This window comes from Atractosteus spatula, chromosome 4 (genome assembly GCF_055471065.1).
Source record: "Atractosteus spatula isolate fAtrSpa1 chromosome 4, fAtrSpa1.hap1, whole genome shotgun sequence".
NCBI lineage: Eukaryota > Metazoa > Chordata > Actinopteri > Semionotiformes > Lepisosteidae > Atractosteus > Atractosteus spatula.
Genome location: NC_142709.1, coordinates 2513025 through 2535637, shown reverse-complemented (window position 1 = coordinate 2535637; position 22613 = coordinate 2513025). Strand labels below are relative to the sequence as shown.

The 22613-nt window shown below is 48.4% G+C and overlaps 2 protein-coding genes across 5 annotated transcripts; both read right to left on the bottom strand.

Annotated features, from left to right (window-relative positions):
* Positions 1–753: 753 nt before the first annotated feature.
* Positions 754–9504, bottom strand: LOC148835609 (kelch-like protein 9). Of its 2 annotated transcripts, none has more exons than XM_088913591.1 (8): positions 9387–9504; positions 8692–8747; positions 7160–7301; positions 6367–6499; positions 5605–5801; positions 4364–5159; positions 3316–3429; positions 754–1671 (listed from the first exon to the last, which is right to left on the bottom strand). In XM_088913591.1, exons 2-8 carry the CDS (start codon positions 8694–8696, stop codon positions 1181–1183), a joined length of 1878 nt encoding a protein of 625 aa, XP_088769717.1. In that variant the 5' UTR covers positions 8697–8747; positions 9387–9504; the 3' UTR covers positions 754–1180. The 2 variants fall into 2 exon arrangements, with proteins under 2 accessions (XP_088769717.1, XP_088769718.1); XM_088913592.1 differs by having other exon boundaries at positions 5650–5801.
* A 2639-nt stretch (positions 9505–12143) lies between these two features.
* hao2 (hydroxyacid oxidase 2 (long chain)) lies at positions 12144–22368 on the bottom strand. Of its 3 annotated transcripts, none has more exons than XM_088915076.1 (8): positions 22286–22368; positions 19845–19997; positions 18476–18627; positions 17133–17416; positions 16267–16488; positions 15457–15615; positions 13645–13714; positions 12144–12735 (listed from the first exon to the last, which is right to left on the bottom strand). In XM_088915076.1, the coding sequence occupies exons 2-8, from the start codon at positions 19973–19975 to the stop codon at positions 12680–12682; spliced, it is 1074 nt and encodes a 357-aa protein (XP_088771202.1). In that variant the 5' UTR covers positions 19976–19997; positions 22286–22368; the 3' UTR covers positions 12144–12679. The 3 variants fall into 3 exon arrangements, with proteins under 3 accessions (XP_088771202.1, XP_088771203.1, XP_088771204.1); XM_088915077.1 differs by having other exon boundaries at positions 16267–16485; XM_088915078.1 differs by lacking the exon at positions 22286–22368 and having other exon boundaries at positions 18476–18800; positions 19845–19859.
* Between the last annotated feature and the right edge of the window lie 245 nt (positions 22369–22613).

Sequence of the window (22613 nt, the reverse complement as noted above, 5' to 3'; positions counted from 1 at the left end):
GTCAGCGTTTCTGGGGACGCGAGCTGAAGGTCGGTGCCGTTATGCTGCAGTCGTGCGCGGAAACTCCGAGGAGATCTGTGAGCGCTTACTGGAGCATTCAGATCTCCGCCCCTGCCTGTTCACTCGCACTTCCTCCAGGCTGACGGTTTCCTCGCAACGAGGGTGCGGAGATGTGCTTTCATGGAACTTTTCTCTTCTTGTCTGTACTGACCTTGGGCTCTGTACGCCAGTGTGATTTAATGATTTAATGTCCAGCGTCTTGTTTTTGCATCATGTCAAGGCTGCCTCAGATAACAAATGACGCGCAGGTTTCTGTTGGCCTCATGTCCAGCCAAACTCTGGCGCCTGCAAAGATGCCAAATGCAAACGCCAGGCTGAGGGCAGGGGGCTGTCAATCGATCGCTCAGGTTTTAAAAACAAGAATAAGCGTGCTTTTCAAATCCAGAGTGCAAAGCTAATCGGCATGAACCACCAGAGACTGAATTTTAAGCCTGAAAACTCGTATTTTTTATTTGATGTATTTTTAGTGCACTGAAACTGTTTATTGAGAGTGAAATGTATTTTGTGTTATTCAATTTTGATTTTATTTGAGTTATTTGTTTTATTTCATTTTGTTTTGTTAGCACAGTTCAGATGTCACAAAAATGTTAAGGCCAAAATAACAGTGCACATTTATTCAGCATTTTGGAAAAAATTGGAACGGAGCAATTTCAAGTAGAAACACAATACGTATGACCTCCGGTGTACTTGATAGGTTTTTATATAACTTTTATTCTGCCTTTTGCAAAACATTAAATATTACAGATCAGAGTAAAGGACATCAAACGTTGCTACTCCGTCATCGGTATTTTATTATGAAAACACAGAAAAGATAACGACTTGGCATTATCCATGCTCAAAAAAAGAAATGGAAAAATAGACTCTTTCAAACACAAGTAAGATTATTTGCATTCGTCCCGAGAGACCTACTCTTTCGCATGCTGGCCTGAACAAGTTTTCTGCCTGTCAAGAAGCGGAGCTCTGGGCTGATTTGTTTAGGGCACGCCGTGTAGAGTAGGAGTCTACTGTACATTCGAAGCGGTCCGGACAATTTAACAGCAGGAGGCTGGTGAGGTGTCTGGGCTGTGGAGAGAGAGATCTCTCGTGGATCTGTAAGCAAGCCCAGCGGGTGCCCGTGGTCTCAGCTCTTGGGCGAGAGCGGACACTCCTGTATCTGCGACTCCACAGAGCCCTCGGGGGGGTGGACTGTCAGGGAGCAGGCCCGGATCCCCCCGAGGGGCTCCAGCACGTCAAAGACCTTCCTCCACTCGTCCCTCTGGGGGCTGTAGCACTGGACCATCTCCAGCATGCAGCGGCTGTTCCAGGAGTAGCCCCCGACCACGTAGATCTCCCCCCGGAACACCGCCACACCCACGTCGCTCTGCCCGCGCAGCATGGGCGCGATGGCCGTCCACTGGTCCGTGCCGGGCTCGTAGTACTCGCAGCTCAGCACGTCTTCGTAGTCGTTGGCACCGCGGAAGTGGTTCCCCCCGATGACGTAGAGCCGGTCTTCGATGGCGCACATGCAGTGCAGCCCCCGGATGGTGGACATGTCGGCTCTGCGGCTCCAGCTGTCCGTGTCGGGGTCGTAGCACGTCAGCTCCTTCTGGAAGGTGTCGCGCGTGATGCCCCCTGCAGGGCGAGCACAGAAACACTCAGCACCCGCCCCACGAGTGCTGACTGGGACACTAGCTGTCAGCCCTCTCCCCGGGGCAGAGCGATGAAGAACGTTGCACTGACCACAGGATCATGACTCTTGCTCAGGGCCTCCTGTGAACGTCGGTGTCATTATAACATTTTGGAACACAGAGTTAGCAGGAAATTTCATTCAGATGAAAAGCAGGAAGTGAGTAGAAGGTAGTACTGAGCAGGCAGCAGCAGCAGGAGCTCAGAACCTGTTTCTGAGGAGGCTCAAAGCAGTTGGTGAAATCGGGTGTGTGCGTCACAAGAGTCCTGTCTTTAGACTACACCTCGACATCTCTCACTGATAAAGGTGAGAGAGGCTGTGATAGATTTCTTTTCGATGCTGATCATAGTGTTGGTAATCTACTGACATGTAATTTTTAAGGTTTCTAGTTTAAGCGCCACTTCTGAGGCGTCTCATTCCTGTTCCAGATCATTTGGATCTATAGAAAACATCCCACACCGAGGACGTCCCACGTGGGAATCCTGCCCTGTTTTGCAAGCTGCCCCAGCGGCCTGTGGTCACTGTTACTATCGTGCCTGTAGCCGCAGTGCAATTGTGCAACGGCGTTGTAAATGAGTACAAATACACGTCTGAGCTGACGGGAGAGGAAGTGGTATCAGAGTGAAAGAGAACGCCTGTGAAGATTAGGGCTGCGCTCCGCCTGCTCTGGTCCTCTGCTCTGAATTCTGTATTCTGTGATCAGTGATCAGTGTAGCTGCTCGCCATACAGGAGGGAGCTTACACAGTGCGGATACAACACCCACTCTGATCGGAAGACCACTTAAGGATTCCAGTTGCAATGATAAGAAACATCACGGTGGTACTTTAAAGATAAAGACTGAAACGTGGAATGAAAATGTCACAGTTCCGAAATAAAACATACAGATAACGCTCAATATGTAAATTGACATGTTCTGTTAGCTGTTTTTAGATTAGATGGGTGAGAGAACTAATCCACTAATATTAAGCACCCTAAACGGGTATCTTCTTCACGGTTCAGTGCTCCCACTTAATTTCTACCCTGTTTGCAGCTTAATTTCTACCCTGTTAGAATCCAAACAAAAAAACGTTCAGAATCCTGTATTTTAAAATAGAAGCATTAAGAATGTTGAGCAAAACAATAATTTTGAGAAAAAATATAATCAAGGTTTTACAGACTTCTTGACCAGCGGTTTGGATCAGTTCAGATGCATTTAAATTACAGCAGTGAATTTTATTAAAAAGAAAAATCTCCAAGCAATAACACGAAAGTCCTGTGGATGGAACGTATTAGTATTAATGCAAACACTGAACTGCTATGTGACTAACAGACCCTCGGAAGCCCATCCAGTTGTTTCCTGAAGGAAGCCAGGGTATTGGTTTCAACATCATGGCTGGGTGGCTTCGTGTAAAGATGTTCCTCCTTTTTTTCAGTTTTTAAATGCTCTCGACTGGCCAGGGTACAGTATATCATTGTTATCTGGAGTTTTTCATAACCTCTACGCCCGAAACTATCCCGTCACTGCAAAATCAGACAGACCGCAGCATCATGTGCATTAGAAATAGGGATGGTATAAATAAAAGGGAAACCTCGACGCGCTGTTACTTACCTGAGATGTACATCAGCTCCCCATGAACCGTTCCTGCGTGGCCATAGTGTGGCTCTGCCATCGGTGACACAAAACTCCACTCGTTTTTACAGAGGTCGTAGCATTCCACGCTCGCTGTTAGAAGACAGAGGATTTTTAACACATTCAGTGTTAAGCTTTATAAGGTTTTGACAGGCATGAAGATCAGGTCACCTGCTCTAATAGTAATGTTTAGCAGAAGAAATACGTTAATAACGGATAGTTTTAGAAAATACTTAAGCAGCTGAGTGACTGCTGCTTGTACTTCGGTACAGCTACCGTTTTACTGCTAATGCATTGAGTTGTTAGGCTTCAAAGTACTGGAAACATAGTGATTGTAATGGTGTTTAGATTTGCAAGGAATCTTCCCTCCCGCGTTTGAAAGACTGCTTGGCTAAGGAATGCCTCACTGGCGTACTAGAGAGACGCACAGAAGAGCCCTTAAAGCTGTGACTAAAAAGTGTCAAACAGGGCAGTGGGCTAAGCCCTGTTTCTACAAACGCTTTTAAAATTAAATTGCGACCAATTCTCATTTTTCAGCGACCAGTCAAGTCTGTTCAGTTTCACACCTACAGTAGGAGATTACTATGATGTTTTTGTTTTCATAAATGGCAAGAAAGGCAGCCTGTTGTGCAAACTGCTCCTCCTTCTAAAAAAACGAACTGTTTGACTGATTAACTCCAAACCTTATTGGTCTAATCCTAGTTCACGTGCGGTGGATGTATGTGAAAACAGTTTTTCACCGAGATGACTGCCACCTCTGTCTCTTCGTTGTTGATATACAGTATTCAGCTCCGTAACACTGCCTGCTGTTTAAATCATCAGACATGGGAAGCGCTAGTGTACCCTCCATTGCCCCAGACATGTCTTTGACTGTGTTGAGGCGCATTGACATTAGACTCCTGTTTGTTAATGGGTCCATGTCGTGTCGATGTATTGTGTATTGTGTCATGTCTGTACCTGCCTGCAAAGCAAATTTCCCATCTGGGACAATAAAGGGGAGGAAGGAAGGAAGCTGCGCAGGTCTCACCTATCTCTCCCGTCGCGTTCCTCCCTCCCACAGCGTAGAGTTTGCCTTTCAGTGCGCTCACATGGAAGAAGGTCCTCTTCTCATTCAGGGGGGCAACTTGCAGCCATCTGTTGAAACGGGGGTCGTACCTGTAGACGCTGTCGACCGCCGTCTTGCCCTTGGTGTCATAGTTGCTCTGGCCACCCACGATGTAGAGGAAGTTCCCAATCACGGCGATCCCGTGCTGGTACCTGGGCACGTCCATAGGCATGAGGGCCTTCCAGGACTGGGTGCCCTCGTCGTACAGGCGCAGCTCCCTGCTGACCACCAGCTGCTGCCGCATCACCCCTCCCAGGGTGACCAGGTGGCTGGCTTCCGAGCGGATGCGTGTCCTCTCCGACTGCATGATGGGCTGCATGCACGGCATCATCTGGTAGTTGCTGGCCTCCAGCAGGAGCCTGACGCAGTCCGTGTCGGCACGCAGCAGCTCGTCCCCCTGCGAGATCTGCAGGAGCTCGTTGGGGCTCATGAGGGGGAACCTGACGTTCCTCATCAGGCTGTAGGTGTGCGCCTTGCGGGCGTCGTCGTGCTTGAGCCAGGCGCAGGTGGCATGGTACAGCTCCATCTCACTCAGGCCCTTCAGGCTGTCGCTTGCCAGCGCGTAGGCCATGCTCTCCTCGGAGAGCTGCAGGTGCCTGCTGGACTTCACGAGGGTCAAGAAGTTCCTTTGCACAAATTCGTTGACGTAGGCCTGCACTTCCTCCAGGTGGAAGTCACTCGCGATTCGCCCCACTTCCACACAGTTTTCTATGGTGACCTGCAGGTACAGTACGTGCACAAACAGACTTCGTTCAGCACCCGGAGGCAGCGTGAACTGTTCTGGCGGCCGTCAGGCCAGTGCGTCAGCGAGGTGAGAGGGGGGAGCGTGCAGGGCACTCCCCACCGGATCGAGCAAAGGTGAATTCCGCCCTGCAAAAGAGAAGTGAGGAAAAACTGCACACGAGAAAAGGAGCAGAGATATGGGAAGAAGAGGTGGGACAGGGCAAGCAGAAGAGAAGAGGCCATGAGAACAGTCACAGAGAGTTACAAAGAGGAGGCCGCTGGCACATCTTGCCTGTTAGGCAGCTGCCGGAAAAGGCTCCGCAGTCAGCGAGTGAGACGCGTGGTTGGCACAACGCAGCGTGGCAGTAGTTGGGCATGAAGGCAGGTTCGAGAGCGCTGGCTGGCAGCAGGTCACTTTCACCCATAGCGCTTCCCCTCACCTCGCTGCTGAGGAGCTCCTTGCAGAAGCCCAGAACCGGCATCACCTGCAAGAAGCTCGCGGCCTCCAAGGTGTCCTGGAGGTTGTCCATGTGGAGGGTCACCCTGGCTGTGTAGACGAAGTCGATGATGTTCTTCAGGCCTACTCTGCTGAGCCCGTGAAGCTTAATGGTCTTCAGTTCCTGCTCCTTCATTCCTCCTTTGGGTGAAACCGAAAGAGGACCCTGCAGTCAAAAGCTCTCGAACGAGCATTGAAAAGCACAGGCGAAAGCACTTTTTTTTTTTGGTGTTGTTTGTTTTTGATGCTGGTGACTACACAAAACACTCTCATCATCAGGTTTCGATTTTTGTGTGACAATATTAAAAATAAATAACTGAGCAGCTCTTTGTGGACACAGAAGAATGGTATATATTAGGGAAATTTGATATTTTCAGAGAAACATAAAAATATACCAACATATTTTGATAAATGATGGATTTTAGTAATAACATTTGTATACTTTAATATTAATATACAGTATACTATTATTATATATCCATTAGTGGAGCATAGCTAGATCTGCCCTAAAATGTAATGCAATTCAGAACAACATACTGCAACCTGCCTCGCTGTTCTAATAAAAAGAATGGAAAGCTTATTCTCAGTGTGGGGAAAAAAACATTCGTTCATGCAATGTGACAAGGAGTTTGTCAGGGAGAGTACGACAGAGGAACGTTTAATAGTGAAGCCACTGGTGTGTCATGAATAATAAACCCAAATGTACCTGTGAACATGGCCTTGAAGTAGTCACTGGAGGAAGCCATGATTACCCTGTGGACTGGGAAGGGTTCCTCTCCGTCCCCAGGCACCAGATCCACATCGCAGAGCATCTTGCAGGAGCGGAACCGGTCGAACCCCTAGCAGGAACCGAAAAGGAAGCAGAGAGCATATGGATTAGGCAGAAGAGGACATAGGAACTTCCTGGAAGTGGCTGTTACCCAAGTAAGGTTGCGTGGAACCCAGACTGTGCATGTACTGTACTCTCTACTAGTGTGGATAGTACAGTGACACGGGCGGGTATGAGCACTGGGGCCAGCTGGCGGGTGTGAGCACTGGGGCCAGCATGAGCACTGGGGCCGGTGGGCGGGCGTGAGCACTGGGGCCAGCATGAGCACTGGGGCCGGCATGAGCACTGGGGCCGGTGGGCGGGTGTGAGCACTGGGGCTAGCATGAGCACTGGGGCCGGTGGGCGGGCGTGAGCACTGGGGCCAGCATGAGCACTGGGGCCGGCATGAGCACTGGGGCCGGTGGGCGGGCGTGAGCACTGGGGCCAGCATGAGCACTGGGGCCGGTGGGCGGGCGTGAGCACTGGGGCCAGCATGAGCACTGGGGCCGGTGGGCGGGCGTGAGCAATGGGGCCAGCGTGAGCACTGGGGCCAGCATGAGCACTGGGGCCGGTGGGCAGGCGTGAGCACTGGGGCCGGTAGGCAGGCATGAGCACTGGGGCCAGCATGAGCACTGGGGCCAGCGGGCGGGCGAGAGAATGCTCCATCCCTGTGACCGGATGCAAGGTGCACCTGGAGGATAGCAGAGCCGTGGGCGCTGCAGGTGAACACTCTGGTGCCGGGCTTCCTGGGAACCAGGGGCTTGTCCTTCGGAAGGCCTCTTCCGAGCATCCGGGAGAGCTTCCGGCACAGCATCTGCTCTTCATCGCTGCTCCTGGACACGGGAGACACCGGTCACTGAGACGCGTGAGACACCGATCACTAAGACGTGTGAGACACCGGTCACTTGGACATGTGAGACACCGGTCACTGAGACGCGTGAGACACCGGTCACTAAGACGTGTGAGACACCGGTCACTTGGACGCGTGAGACACCGGTCACTTGGACACGTGAGACACCGGTCACTAAGACGTGTGAGACACCGGTCACTTGGACACGTGAGACACTGGTCACTGAGACGCATGAGACACCGGTCACTTGGACACGTGAGACACCGGTCACTGAGACGCGTGAGACACCGGTCACTCAGACACAGGAGACACTGGTCATTCGGACACGTGAGGCACCGGTCACTGGGATGCAGAAGAGACAACGGTCACTCGGACACAGGAGACACTGGTCACTCAGATGCGGCCTCAGGGCCAGACAGTGCTGCTCTCTTGGTAGCCAATATTTCCAGGCCTTTCTAGGAAGGACCTTGGATACTCGTGCAAAGTCCTCTAGCGTCATCTATACCGTCTGGGTTTCAGCAGGGGTGACGCCACTCCTGCAGCACGTTAGCGAGAGGAGCAAAACGATGAGGCTGTCACAGACACACGCATTCACTCAGTCGAAGATGGTAAATATGCGGATCCTTTATTGGAATTTCCTTGCTATCCATATCGAATGACACAAGCAATCAATCAATCAATTTAGTATTCATAAAATGCACTATGGCAGGTATGGAGAATAACGTGCAGACTGAAAACGAGGGGGGGGACAGGGGACTTTATCCCGAAACTCTTAGGTTTCCAACAGGCATCCCTCTGCTGTAAGCGAAATCTGAGGTTCTAAGAGGTGTTCAGAGGGTTTCAGAAAGTGCGTTTCAGCTGCCATTTCACTCTCCTGCTAGCTGCCACTGATGAGGCCTTCTCTGCCATTAGAGGAGGGATGCCGGGAAACTCCACTGCACTTTCTAGAACACAGCTGGCAGCTGGCGGCTGGTGAATACTGCATATCATCTGCAGCAACTGAAGCAACGACAGTTTGTGTAAAAGTTTTCTAAGCTTTTCCAATGCGCCCAAACCTAGCGTGATGTGCTTTGAGTTCCCTTGGTTTGGAGTTTCGAATCCTGTGGATTGTCAACATTTCCCTCAGGATTGTCTTTTGTGTTTTTTAACCAAGAAAAGCTTTTGCATTTTCTCCTTTTAAGAGCTGTTTTGCAGTGTGTTGCAGCCAAAGTGTACGATGGAGAGATCTTGGATCTTGACTGTTTTTTAAACACTTGTAAATTGGGGCTCATACGTAGTTAGAATAAATTCAGAACTGTTGCTTGTTTTACCTTTGTGGTAGAACAAGTAAAAATAATGATTCACTGTACGGAATTAACATACACATTACTTACCCCATCTTTTGTGATTTTTAAAATGAGTTTTTCAAGCCACTCCTTAATTGGTGCTCCTAGAAGAAAAATAAAATGACATGGCAATATTTTGAAGGAATTCTGTCCAGTAATGAGTACCATAAATAATACAAATAATCTTGAGACAGTTAAATAAAAATGTATACATAAGGTGTGAGGTTCAGAATCTAGTAGTGGATTATTATTGACTTATCTAATTAATTTAACTATTGAAAACAAGCTCTTGAAAAAATAAGAATTTCCTGTACTCTTATAGCATGCTTCTAGTCCCGATATTAAACAGGAGCCCACCTGAGTGATAAACAGTATGAGATATCGCTATTAATCACATATATTTAATTTAGAGTTGTGTTCGTGTATATTTTTAACATGCGATTTCTGTTAATGCGGTGACTCCTTCTTCATTACATGTGACAACACTATGAACAAAGAGGCTTCCGCCTTAAGCCGCAGCTTCAATACAAGAGAAACGTCCATTTTAGAAGCCATTTTTCATGTCACTATTTCAGGTAATTCTCTGGGCTGATTTTAAATCTCCTGATGATTGTAAAAACATTTTTCTTCTTCCCCTAGATCACACCCAACATCACGGTGTTGCATCATTTTTCTGCCCTCGAAACTAGCTGCGGAGATCGACGCACTGAGCTGTGTGGAGGCTGAGATGAAAGTGCACTTACCTTTAGAAATTATTTTAGAAAATGTTTCAGCAGCAAGGCTGTTCAAGGTCCACTTGCGAGTCCCAGTTTCATAATGTTTTTCTTCCTCCAGCTACACTACATGTCATCGACACAGATCATGCTTAGCAAAACCGTGAAGCTAACCACAGCCCCATATAGTCACACTTCCTGTTCTTATTTCGCTTTCGCATTTGGTACCTCAAACATCTTCATGCAGTCCATCCGCTTCCAGACTGCAATTCTGGTCGATACAGCTACATAGAACGGGAGTTTTTTATACATTTTTCATGAGGGAGAATTATCACTACAGGCATGTTTTGGTAATAATGACAATGGAAAGTGGCATTGTGTTTGACATACAGTAAGATGTGTATACTAAGAGTTATTTGTGTATTTGGTGCTGGAGGTGTACAGAGGCAAGAAGAGATTGTTAATGCAGAACTTTGCCTGAATAACAAATCTGGGTGGATGTGTCAGGGCTGTGACCCCTAAATGCAGGAGCTGCTTCTGCACTTTGTAGCCAACTACACCACCTAGAATTTTCTAAGGACACTTTTTTCCCTGCAACAGGTTCTTGATATCTTCCAGAACCACCAGTACACCCACAGACCACATCAGACAATTATCCTACATAGTTGAAGTAATATTCCTCTTGCATCTGCAGTCAAGAGTCGTGACCTCTGTTGGATCAGGACAGCACACACTCAAAACGTATCCCCAAGAGACACACATACTCAGGAAACACATGAACCCTCACGAACCCCAGTCTCCCTAAACCCAGTGTCCCAGATAAGCAGTCCGGCGCTGCGGCTCTGCACAAACAGCTCGGGTTGGTGACCTGGCTCGCCTCCTTCGGCCACAGCAGAGAATCTCTGGGAGTCCTTGGTGCTCTTAGGCATCCTTTCGAGTTCTGGCCAATCCCCCCTTAATAACGGGTCCCTGATGCTCCCCCTTTTGTCAGCGTAGGAAAGGAGGAAGATGATGCCGGAGCCTTCCTCTATTGCAAGCCTCCTCCTGGTGCTCAGGTTCTCTCCTGTGTCCAGAGGCGCAGTCTGTGCCCCAGCGAGTTCCCCTCTGTGCCGTCCTGTGTGCGTCCCTAGGCTGGGCTCAGGGCTCGTCATGGGCTCTCTTGGGCGTGGGTGGAGCTAACGGCTTGGGGCTCATTAACGAGCTGGTCATTTGGTGTAACGATGCGTTGTCCTTCTGTCTCCTGTTCCAGAGCGGTCTGCGGTCTAGAAGCTTCTCGCAGTCCCCGAACTGTGTTCAGGGATTAACGAGTGTCTGAGCGAGGAGGAGCTTTGGCCAATGGAAAGCTCAAGGAACAGGACAAAGACAAACGTGCCGCCCTTAGGGAGACACTGGTCCCTCTCTGCGAACTTCAGGCCAGCTCAGTCCCTGGCACCTGTTGACCCCACGCCTATTTTTTTACGCTGTGTTCTTCAGAGGCTGACTACTGGGAGACTTTGTATTGCAAGCAGTTAGTTCTTTCTGAAGCGAGTCTTAAGAATGGATGGTTACATCAGAACACTGCCACCCTGAGAAAGGCCAGGTTGGTCGGTGTCACTGAGGCCTGGCTGTACACGGCTCTCTCGTTTCCTCAGGTTCCTGATGGAGCGTCGCTAACCTGCTCTTTCTGTCCCAGGCTGGACCCCCTCCTATCCCTGGTCCCGGTGGAGCCCGTACTGCACCTGCTGGTGTTCGCTCCAGCCCAACCCTTTACTTCATCAGACCCGCAACTGAGCTCGGTGAAGTCGAGACAAGAGAGTGGTGGAACGGTTAGTAAGATAAAGGTAAAGTCGTGCGTTCAGATCCTCACTGGGACTGGTTTGGGTAAAATACTTTTAACTGTCCAGTATAACACCTAGCTGGAAAAAGAGGAGTAGATGTGAATTATTTTAGATAAAAGTATCACCCTCATAAATACAAAGGCTGGTGTTCTGACTTGTGCTAGCATCTTGCTGGACATCCACCCACCCACCCATCCATTCTCTAACCTCTTCATCCAATTCGGGGCCATGAGGGAGCCGGAGCCTATCCCAGCAAGCATTGGGCACAAGGCGGGCTACACCCTGGAAGGGACACCTGTCCATCACAGGGCAGATACAGACACAGACACGCTCACACCAGGGCCAGTTTCCCCAGAAGCCAATTAACCCACCAGTTTGACTTTTGACTGTGGGAGGAAACCAGAGTGCCCGGAGGAGACCCATGTGACCACAGGAGAACATGCAAACTCCACTCAGCTGGAAGGACCGAATGGCTTTATTACGTGTGACTGATGGATAATTAACAAAAAGCCGCTGTGTCTGTTTAATTCAACCTTGCTTTGAAAAAATAAATGTACAAAAATGACCCAGAAGAGGTTGTCTTTCTGTGTTGTGCAGGCAGTGCACTGTAATGGTATTTCCCACCCGTTGCAGAAATAGCTGGTGAGATTGAACTCCCTCCGGCAAGCTCGCTCTCCGAGGACCACTGGTTAAAGAGATCCGAGCCCACGGGTGGACCAAGCACCGGCTGCTGGTTAAAGCTGAAGGGATTCTATCAAGTTTAGGCAAAGGAGAACCCAGATAGGCCAGTAGCTTATGGACAACATGAGGGCAGGACAGTGCCTTTATTACACCAAGGCTGGTCATGCTTCTGCCCTGCCTATGGACTCCTGACCCATTTAGACTTTTACTCTTTCAGTGCCTTTATATGTCTTCACACCAAACCTCAATGGTTTATCCCCTTCCTAACTTACAGAACCAAACAAAAGAATTTTTGGAAAATTCCAGTTTTATTCTTCCTAAGTTGCATCACATACTTGTGTCCTTCGGCTGCTTGGGAAAACAGATTCTGGGGATACAGACCTTTCTTCTCAAAAGCCACCATCGCACTCACGCTTACTCAGCGCTGTTGGTACAGCCAATCCAAGACCAAATTCTTCTTCAAATCGGTTTAACATGTGCATTGATTACAGTCACAACGCAGAAATGAACCGGGCTTCACCATCTGGTTCTGCTCTTATACACCCTCCACACACCCCACACAAACACGCTCTTCATCACATCACCTTGCATTTTGAGTAAGTGCTCAATTTCGCCATGCCGGGGAAGACAGTAAGGTTCAGGCTTTATGGTTTTAATCAGATGAAAGCAAAGAGCTTCCATCCTGTTTACTGCCTGGCATTTCTGTCTTCCCAAATTCGTGTCTCAACTGCACTACAGCTGCACTTGCTTTAAAATTAAATTGCAGGTATTAAATATGCCATTTTTAAACAGCCTCGGTTCAGAAGGAGAGAACTGAAATGCAGACTAAAGTTTTGAAAATTGAATTAGGTTTCTGTTGATCTCTGAGACATTCCTGCAACCTGCAAAAAAGAAAAACTGGGCATTAATTACAAAAGACATTTTTAAAAACAAACTGTCAGTTTCCTGAGATTTCAGCTCATACCCATTCTTAGCAATTAGTTGCACAATATAATACCAGATGTAGCTGTAAAGACAAATGATATATTAACCATTACTTATTCAAAATGTCAATCCACATCTGTAGACTGTATGGTGAGAAAACAGTCAAAAGATTAAGAACTGCTTGTTCCATTTGACTAAGCAGGAGAGAGCGGGTTTGTCTTTCCTTTTGAAAAAAGGAGTAGTAAAATATACAAAAATATAATTGTCACTTGTTACACACAGTCAATTGATTGGTAACTGCTGTGGAGGAACAGAGTAAAACTTTATCAAATTTTTATAAACCTTTAGCCAGTATCCGTGTGGGAGACCTCCTGGGAAAGCTAAGGTTGCTGCTGGAAGAGGTGTTGGTGGGGCCAGCAGGAGGGGCTCACCCTGCGGTCTGTGTGGGTCCTAATGCCCCAGTATAGTGTAAGGGGCACTATACTATAAAAATGGAGCTGTCATTCGGATTAGACTTAAAACTGAGGTCTTTGCTCTCAGCCTTCATTTAAAATCCCAGGCAGATTCTCAAAAAGACTAGGGGTGATAATTCTAGTGTCCTGGCCAAATTTCCCATTGGTCTTTACCAATCGTGGCCTCCTAATAATCCCCATCTCTGAACTGGCTTCATCACTCTGCTCTCCTCCCCACTGAGAGCTGGTGTGTGGAGAGTGGACTGGCGGATCATCCAGGTGGGGCTGCACACTGGTGGTGGTGGAGGGGATCCCCATTACCTGTAAACCATTTTGAGCAGAGCGTCCAGAAAAGCGCTATGTAAGTGTAAGCAATTAATGTTATCTATAGTCAAAGGGAACTTGGTCTCTCACCAGCTAGAGCCATCGACAGGCGAAACTCATCATTGAGAATCTGCAGCACCTCCCGCAACCCCTCTTCCCCCTGTATTAGTGTGAAAGGCACAAACATCAAGAAACACGGACTCCACCAGTCACCTTATTCAACTATCAGATTTCAATTAGACCTCTGAAGTTCATTTCAGCCTTATTCGTAAGATACTGTAACCAACCATCCACCCATCTTCTGACTGTTTAGTACAGGGTTACAGCAGAGCTGGAGATAAAGATAACTATTAGATTATGATTATTCTAGCACTGCTGTGTTTCTGAAGGCATTACAGGTATCTTTTAATAAGCATGTAACTAAGAGCTGGTGAAAACTAAGATTGACGAACAATGCACAATTAAAATGTTTTGCTTCAATGGATCATTAGCCATCAATTTAATCTTCTTTACATTTTAGGTAGTAATCAGATGGGTATATTTGTTTTGAGTTGCATGATTCTTTGGGATTTTTTTTTGTCTTTGGAGTTCAGTGTTTGAACTGAGTAAGCATAACCAAAACGAGCTGATGACTGTAATCAACGCAAGAATTGCGAAAGACGCCGCCACGTCCCTCTTGTGTAAGACTGTGTGTCTGCTGTCGGCATGACTGAAGACAGGAGGTCCAGGGAGTGATGTGTTCTGCTTGACAATCAGCAATCCAGAGAAACCAGGAAGTTAGGCCTCTGAGGGACGGGCCATGGACTGGAAGCCACAGTGTCACCCTCCAGTGGTAGACCATAACCTGCCTATCAGCAGAATGACTGCTTGCTTGAAGACGGTCTGCAGACTTAGAGGCCCTTCAGGAGTAACATATTAACAGCTGAGAGAATACATTGATGTAGCATGGATATCATGGTTCAGCATTACGCTGTATTGACAATGTTCAAACCACCCAGTGGGCGGCTAAAGTGTGATGCTGTGTGGAAGAATCTCCTTTAATACAGCAATGTCTCTCATGCTGATGGAGGACAACCTTTCTGATCATCCTGCAAGCCAATCCTCAGCTGTCACTTTTCCCGCAAGACAATGCAAGATCACACAGTGCTAGGATTACAATGGCATAACCTCAAGAAAACAATGCTCAAGTACGGCCATGGGCAGCTTTTCCACCTGCCCTGAGTCCCATAGAACAAATATGGGACAAACTCAACCACTGCCACCAATGGGAAACAAATGTGACCATTTCACCTTAACCAGGAGGCTGCCACTGTACAGGAGTGCTGGGACATCCCACAGCAGGCTGTCCAGAGGCTGATCAGTGCTCTCACTTAATTTGATTAAGTTTGTGTTGAAACCAAATACCAACTCCATAATGTTTTCATTTTGACACCTTACCAGCCATTTGTATTGAAAATGCATTGCACTTCTGTGAACTATATTTTTATACCTGACTGTTGCATTTCTTTTGTGGCAAATGTATCAATGTTCTCTGGCCCCACAGGACAGGGCCTTGAATTGGGGCTGACAACAGCAATTCAGAACACCAGCATCAGTTCTCATACCATCCGCTTAAACACATGCATGAAGGAGAACAATGGTGGAGCGTTGTATTAGCAATGCAAAAGTATGTCATTTAATGGTTGCTGCCCCCAATTCTCCAACCCACCTGGACACGGGGGTGAGTCGAGGACGTTGTCCTCACCAAGGACTCCATTATCTCCTCGATGGGATGACTATTTTACGTCATTACAGAGCTACACTGACACATTCAGGAAAAACAAGCTTAAACATTCAAGGAAACCCTTAAATCCTCAGATCATACCAATTGTGCAAGGGTCGCTTTTGCTGTTATAGTCTTACCTTGTACGCCAGACCCCAGATGGCCGGCCTTCCAATAAACACGCACTTCGCCCCAAGAGCCAGAGCCTTCAGCACGTCGCTCCCTGTGCGGATGCCTCCATCCAGATAGACCTCTATTCTGCCCTGGACCGTATCCACGATTTCCAAAAGGGCGTCTATCTGCGAAGAAAAGGGATCACACGGAGTGCCAAGTGTGTAAGACTGTGCAAGAGCACAAAAGACTGGTGAATGGTGGCAGTAAACATACTTCCATTTTTTGCATTTTTTGGTACAGACTATGCTCGGCCGATATTCCTTATTGCTCTTCTGCGTGACGATTAGATGGCTTAAGAACAAATCCTCTAGCTACAGTATGGGGGGAACTGTAGGGATGCTGGCTAACGAGAGCGAGGGATGAGGGGACGAGTTGTAAGGCTCAGGGCTAACGAGAGCGAGGGATGAGGCTGTAGGGCTCAGGGCTAACGAGAGCGAGGGATGAGGCTGTAGGGCTCAGGGCTAACGAGAGCGAGGGATGAGGCTGTAGGGCTCAGGGCTAACGAGAGGGAGGGATGAGGCTGTAGGGCTCAGGGCTAACAAGAGCGAGGGATGAGGCTGTAGGGCTCAGGGCTAACGAGAGCGAGGGATGAGGCTGTAGGACTCAGGGCTAACGAGAGGGAGGGATGAGGCTGTAGGGCTCAGGGCTAACGAGAGCGAGGGATGAGGCTGTAGGACTCAGGGCTAACGAGAGCGAGGGATGAGGCTGTAGGGCTCAGGGCTAACGAGAGCGAGGGATGAGGCTGTAGGGCTCAGGGCCAGCGAGTCAGGTCTTACTGTCGCAGGCCCCCCGTCCAGCTGCCTGCCCCCGTGGTTGGACACGATGATGCCCTGCACTCCGTGCTCCACGGCCAGCTCGGCGTCCTCCTTGGTCAGGATGCCTTTGATGATGATGGGCAGGCGGGTCAGGGACTGGAGCCAGTAGATGTCCTTCCAGCTGATGGACGGGTCCAGGGTGTTGGGAGGGACACCGTACTCCTCCAGGCCACTGTCTTCCTGCTGGTATGAGCCACGGGAAGAGTGCTTTACTAAGTCCAGACTTCATGCGTCTCTTTACCACATGTACTGTACATAGACAGTATAGAGATGTTAAATGATTTGATTGTTTTGTCAAAAGAGCGTATTCCTCAACAATAAATTCTTTTATGCATGTGACATCGGGGATACTATCCCACTGAAACAGGAAAACGAAATGTTAGGATTTTAAGCTGAAAGGTACAACTAGCGGAGGTACTAGAAAGACCTCATTCAGAATACCGTGTGCAAGTCTGATGGCCATGTTAAAAAACTTGGCTGCTCTGAACTCAATCCGGAGAAGAGTAAGCAGATACACCCCCAGTCTTAAAGGGACATCCTACACTGAACCTTTTCCGTCCTGAACGGGGAGGAGACTACAACGGCACCTGTTTCATCTGTTAAAAATCCTTACAGCTAAGCCCGTGAACTTCTCAGCAATCAGAACTAGAACTGCAGAACACAAGTGGAAACCAGGGGGGAAGTCCATTTAACAATGAGAAGAGTAGGCATCTTACTAGGAAGGATTACTAGTAATATGTGACAGATGCATGGATAAACTCCACTAACCGCATGTTAATCGGGATCTGAAAATAAACGAGCACGCTTTTCCACGTGAGGGACCATACCTCAAACACGCCGTCGAAGTTCTTGACCTTCAGGTGCGGCGGGAGCCTGAACTGGTTCCTGATGTCATTCCTCCGTTTGCCGGTGTAGGGCACGTCCACGGTGAGCACCAGAGCCTTGTAGCCCAGCGCCTCCACGCGGTGCACGATCTGCTCGGAGACCTTGCGGTTCCGGTACACGTACAGCTGAAACCAGCGGTAGCCGTTAGGAGCGGCCGCCACGATCTCCTCCACGGAGCAGGTGGAGTACGTGCTGGTGATGTAGCAGGTGTTCACGGCTTCGGTGGCTGTCAAATGACGGGCGTGCAACGACACTGGCTTTAGGTGGCTCGCCTTTTCTTTTTTTCTTTTTAATTTTTTTTTGATTAAAAAAAACGCGATTATCACACAACCATTTACGATGCTAAAAAAAGATGGCAACACTGTTTTCCTCCTTTCGGCAGCGGACGTGCTTAATCTGTTTATGAGGGCTGTAAAAGTTGCGTTGCGTTTTCCAATGGAATGGGAATTTATTCACGAATAAATGGCAATTATTAGGTTTCATCTGGAAGACTTTCCTTTTCTTCGACACTGAAATCTGTCACTTTTTCTGTTTGCTCAGTGTAACGACTGATCTGACTTCAAGAGCTGTCAAAGATTTAGGTCTGAATAATTTCCTGTTTGTAACTGACTATAGATGTAGAAAACTGTAACTGTAGAAAACACTCTGTTGGAGCTTTTCCAGTGGGAACAGAAGGAACAATTAAAAGATCGCAGCCAAATAATAAATTATATTTCCTCACTTCTGGTGACTAGCGTTAGGATTGGACTGAATCAAAACTGGCCTTTGAGCTGGAGTCAGTGTTGGTGTCTAACGAAAGCAGAACCCACACTTACTGTATGCAAGGACTACATCTTGAAGTCTATCTTTGAAAAGGGTGCAAAAATGGAAAGTATGAACCAAGCAATAAGCAAATACAGTACTTGTGTTATGGTCTCTCTGTCGTGTTCCTTGAGCGATTTGAAGCTGGAAACAGAGCGTCATCTACTGGTTCGCTTTGTGAATGTCCCTTTGAAACTGCAACTCAGAAACTCGTGTCTGAGCGTGTGGCGGGGTCTTTGGCTGTGAAAACACACTCCACGTGTACCGTATGTCTTTTTACAGCTCAGCCTCTGGTCTCAGGGCAGCTGCTCCTTACTCATTCCTCACAGACACCATTGCTTCTGCCCGCAGGTTTACGTTTTGCGTTTCCACCGTGCCTGTCGAGCCGGATCTGTGGGTGTACGTGTAGGGTACCCCTTCTCTCGGCATTCGCATCCATTCTGATGCAGGACAGGGAAAAGCCCGGAAAAGCTTGCGCGCCTACCTCTTGCGGTGCTCATCTCGCCATCCGGCCAGGCCAAGCGGTGGAAGGCAGTAGGCGCGATGCCGACAGGAAAACTTATCTCCGTGCCCAGAACGGTCGTCCTGGTGTCACTGACCGACACGTCCCGCAACATGCGCGGCCGCAGGCGTATTCTGAGGAAAAGAGAGGAGACCGAGCTCCCACCAGTATGGCAAGGACAGTAAAAGGCTCCTGAGACGGGGGATACACAAGCTGCAGGCGCTGTGTTAAAGCCTGAAACGTCCAGGGAGAGAAAAGGCCCTCCTGCAAATCAAAGCTCACTCCTGCTTCCTTCCTGCACGGCCTGCTATCCAAGACATAATGTGAAAGATTTTTAAACCATCTCACTGCAGCCCAATTTGTACTAATTCCTCGTATGTATTCAGCAATGTTCATCCCGGAGGATCTGAAAGCTGCCCTGTCAGGATAAAGTCAGGATAACACTTCATCATCCACCACTGCAGAGCAGCCAACACATGAACCCCTCCGTGTAGACAACCTGTTTCTGTGTGCTCCTCCTGCATCTCTATTGGCTAGCTCCTGGCACGCATTTACCGCACTCATTTAAATTGAAGGGGTAACAAAATGTTCTCTCTGTACTTCAGGACACATTATATCTCGAAAGATCTTTTAAAGCAAGTCACTTGGCACTGCATGATGTTACAATGGTGTAGTTCATCCCTAAAGGAATACTGAGGTTTCATTCTCCTGCTGCCTCGTTTCTTAACCACCGAAGCGTTCCTGCTGAAGCGACGTCTCCCTTCATCCCGCCCTCACAGCTCTGTGCTGAGAAGGGACGCCTCTCTGGTGCCCGACTGGCCTCTTCACACAAGCCGTGAGGAGAGCATGCAGTCGCTTTGCTTTTTTTTCTTGCCATTTGCTAGCAGCCATATCACCCTGCAGCTCACAGCTCCCAGCTGGCAGCCCACTGGAGCTCAGCAGATGTGAGCCTGGTCAGTACCTGGATGGGAGACCTCCTGGGAAAGCTAAGGTTGCTGCTGGAAGAGGTGTTAGTGGGGCCAGCAGGGGGCGCTCTCCCTGTGGTCTATGTGGGTCTTAATGCCCCAGTAGAGTGAGGGGGACACTATACTGTAAACACTATACGCTGTCCTTTGGATGAGACGTTAAACTGAGGTCCTGACTCTCTGATGTCATTAAAAATCCCAGGGTGTTTCTTGAAAAGAGTAGGGGTGTTACCCCGGTGTCCTGGCCAAAATTCCCATTGGCCTTTACCAGTCATGGCCTCCTAATAATCCCCCTCTCTGAACTGGCTTCATCACTCTGCTCTCCTCCCCACTGAGAGTTAGCTGCTCCTAACTGACCCACAGCTGGTTGGCCCTGGCCACGATACCTTTTGTAAGCCAGGAGGTTGTCATCCCTGGTGCAGCACTCGTCAGCTCCAGCTGCGTAGTAGTCCCAGGTGGCCTTGGGCAGGTGCTCTTTGGCGTATTCCTCGAAGTCGGTCAGACAGACCATAGGCATCTTAGTGCAGTGGCACGAGTGTCTAAACGGGCAGACAGGAGCACACGAACGTCTTTGTTTCAGGCACCTCCTCGCCCCTCCAGGGTGAGGACCGCGGAGACATGCGACAAAGCAGCAGCTGAGAAACAGCGCGCCGCATCGGCCGTCGCGCGAAACATTTCACCGATATCCCCTCCGCCAGACCGCAGGGCAGTGTCGGCACCGCTTTGCCTCTCACTGCTGCGCTCCACAATGTGTCCGCAATCAGGGATTTTTGGAACAAGTCAAAGTCGATTCCACGCGTTAGATTTGAAAATTATAGAAAGAAGAAAGATCTAACGTTTCGGCTGCCGAGTCTTTGTCGGGCGTGTGAGAGTGAAGGGGTGAGCAGGGATACATAATCCACAGTTTCAACCTTTCAGGCTTCTCCTGGAACTAGACTCCTAGATTTCCATCTCCCCTGCCCTACCCATCCTCCCAAGTGCTCGCTCTTTCATCCTCCCATTCCTGCTCTCCACTGACTATCTCCCACACGTACCGAAGCCTAGGCCGGAATAAGACAGTTTTGTAGAGGAAGGAAAAATATGGGAGCATCAAAAGTTTGTGGACATGTCTGTCAACAGGGACGTCAAGTGAGCTTTTAATAGTGAGGTACTAACGGGTCAACCACGTTCAGCTGTGTCCTCAGAATAAGCCAGCTGTATTTTGTGCTACTGCGTTATTTTTCACAGCCGTTAGAAGAAGTTCTTGCCTTTCGCTGCCCTTTGCACACAGGAAGAGGAAAACTCTGTACAGCTCCTTCAGCACCCCTGCGTGAAGAGTATCAGCCAGGCAGCCCCACTGCTCAAAGCAAAAAGTGAGAAACTGCTCCATCGATTGACTAAAAGGTGGGACTTTAGATTATTTTGCCACAGGCTTGGAGAATCTAACCAGGGCACCTGCATAAATGCCCCTGCTTTTCTGAACAATGCTGTGGGATCATTAATGACCACGTGAGAAGAGTGCCACCTGGTGGCCAAACAACACCACTTGCAGCTGATTTTCCTTGGAGCTCTGTGTGCTAAATCCGCCTGGCCTCTCACAGCTCCTCAGATACGACCAGATCGGGTACAGAGGGGTGAGTGGTCAACAATGCTGACCTTCAGGGAGACCCACAACAGCCCTTTCTTCCTCATGTGCATATAAAATCACACCACTGGGCGGTGTGGTGGCTCTGTGGCTCAGGATCTACGCCTGTGGCTGGAAGGTTGCCGGTTCATATCCCGCGGCCGGCAGAGGAATCCTACTCCGCTGGGCCCCTGAGCAAGGCCCTTAACCCCAACTGCTCCAGGGGTGCTGTATAAATGGCTGACCCTGCGCTCTGACCCCCAGCTTCTCTCCCTGCCTGTGTGTCTCATGGAGAGCAAGCTGGGGTCTGTGAAAAGACACATTCCTAATACAAGAAATTGTATATGGCCAATAAAGTGATCTGATCTCTCTTATCTTAAAATTCACGGATCGGCTAGATTCGGTGGCTCAGCCTGGAATCTCAGCTTGTAATCAGGCGCTCTCGAGCTGAACCTCAGCCCAGACTGTAGTGAGATTGCCTGTTAAACTGGTCCGGTGTGCTGCTGGATTTTCATTTCGTTCTAACGCAGCTCACCGGACCAGTTTAACAGCTTCCCCCAGCTCTTCGCACACAGCAGCTCTTCAGGAGCAGGCTGGACAGGAACCTGGCTCGCTGTGTGAACTGTTTCACAGCACTCGCCTGCTCTCAGGCTGTCAAGACAAACTGCACATGCGTTAATGAAAACACCCCGGTACCCCCTCAGGCCTCGCTTTGTTGTAACTATTAAACCAAACGCTTACAACATTCATCCCAGGTGACTGGAAAAACACGAAAACTACAAAACTGAGAAATTGAAGACTTTCTGATTTTAACAGTAAGCCTAAAATTCCATGTATTTATTTTATTGAAAATGGTAAGAGAAAAGGAAAGCATACTAACAGAGCGGAAAATACTGTCGGCTTAATTAATTAACTTTATTAGATGTTAGATGGGCAGTTTGCCAACAAGAAAAATCATGCCCAGTGAGTCCACATATAATTCTAATTTTAACACTTACTGTACTTACTGTTTTCTAAAGTACATTGATAACGAAGTAATACACTTGAAGAATCTTCAGAGGCTACAATAAGTTTGCACCTTACTTTCGTTTTTAAAATGTTTCTTAAAATAAGGTACATTTAAACATCTGAAAGCAATAACTAACTAAAGATGTGTTCAAGTTTTGAGGGTAAAAACCACTACACAAAAAAAAAGATGCAGATACAGAAAAGATTATTCTTTACCTTCCGAGGTGGACGAGACAACCAGTGCTGCAGTCTCTCAGAAAGGAAACGAACACCTTCTCTGTGTGCAAGGTAAGCTGAGCTTGCTGACAATCTATAGTTTTACATTTTGAACAAGTTTGAACAAGAAAGGCTTTCTGCTAAAAGGGACTTTGAACCCAATTAAACATTAACTTCGGTATGGTGAAATAAGGTCTACAATCACTCCAGTTTAAGGTCCGATCACTGTATTGCCCATCTACAATTTCTTGCATCAGGAATCTGTCTTTTCGCAGCCCCCAGCTTGCTCTCCATGAGACACACAGACAGGGAGAGAAGATTGGGGTCA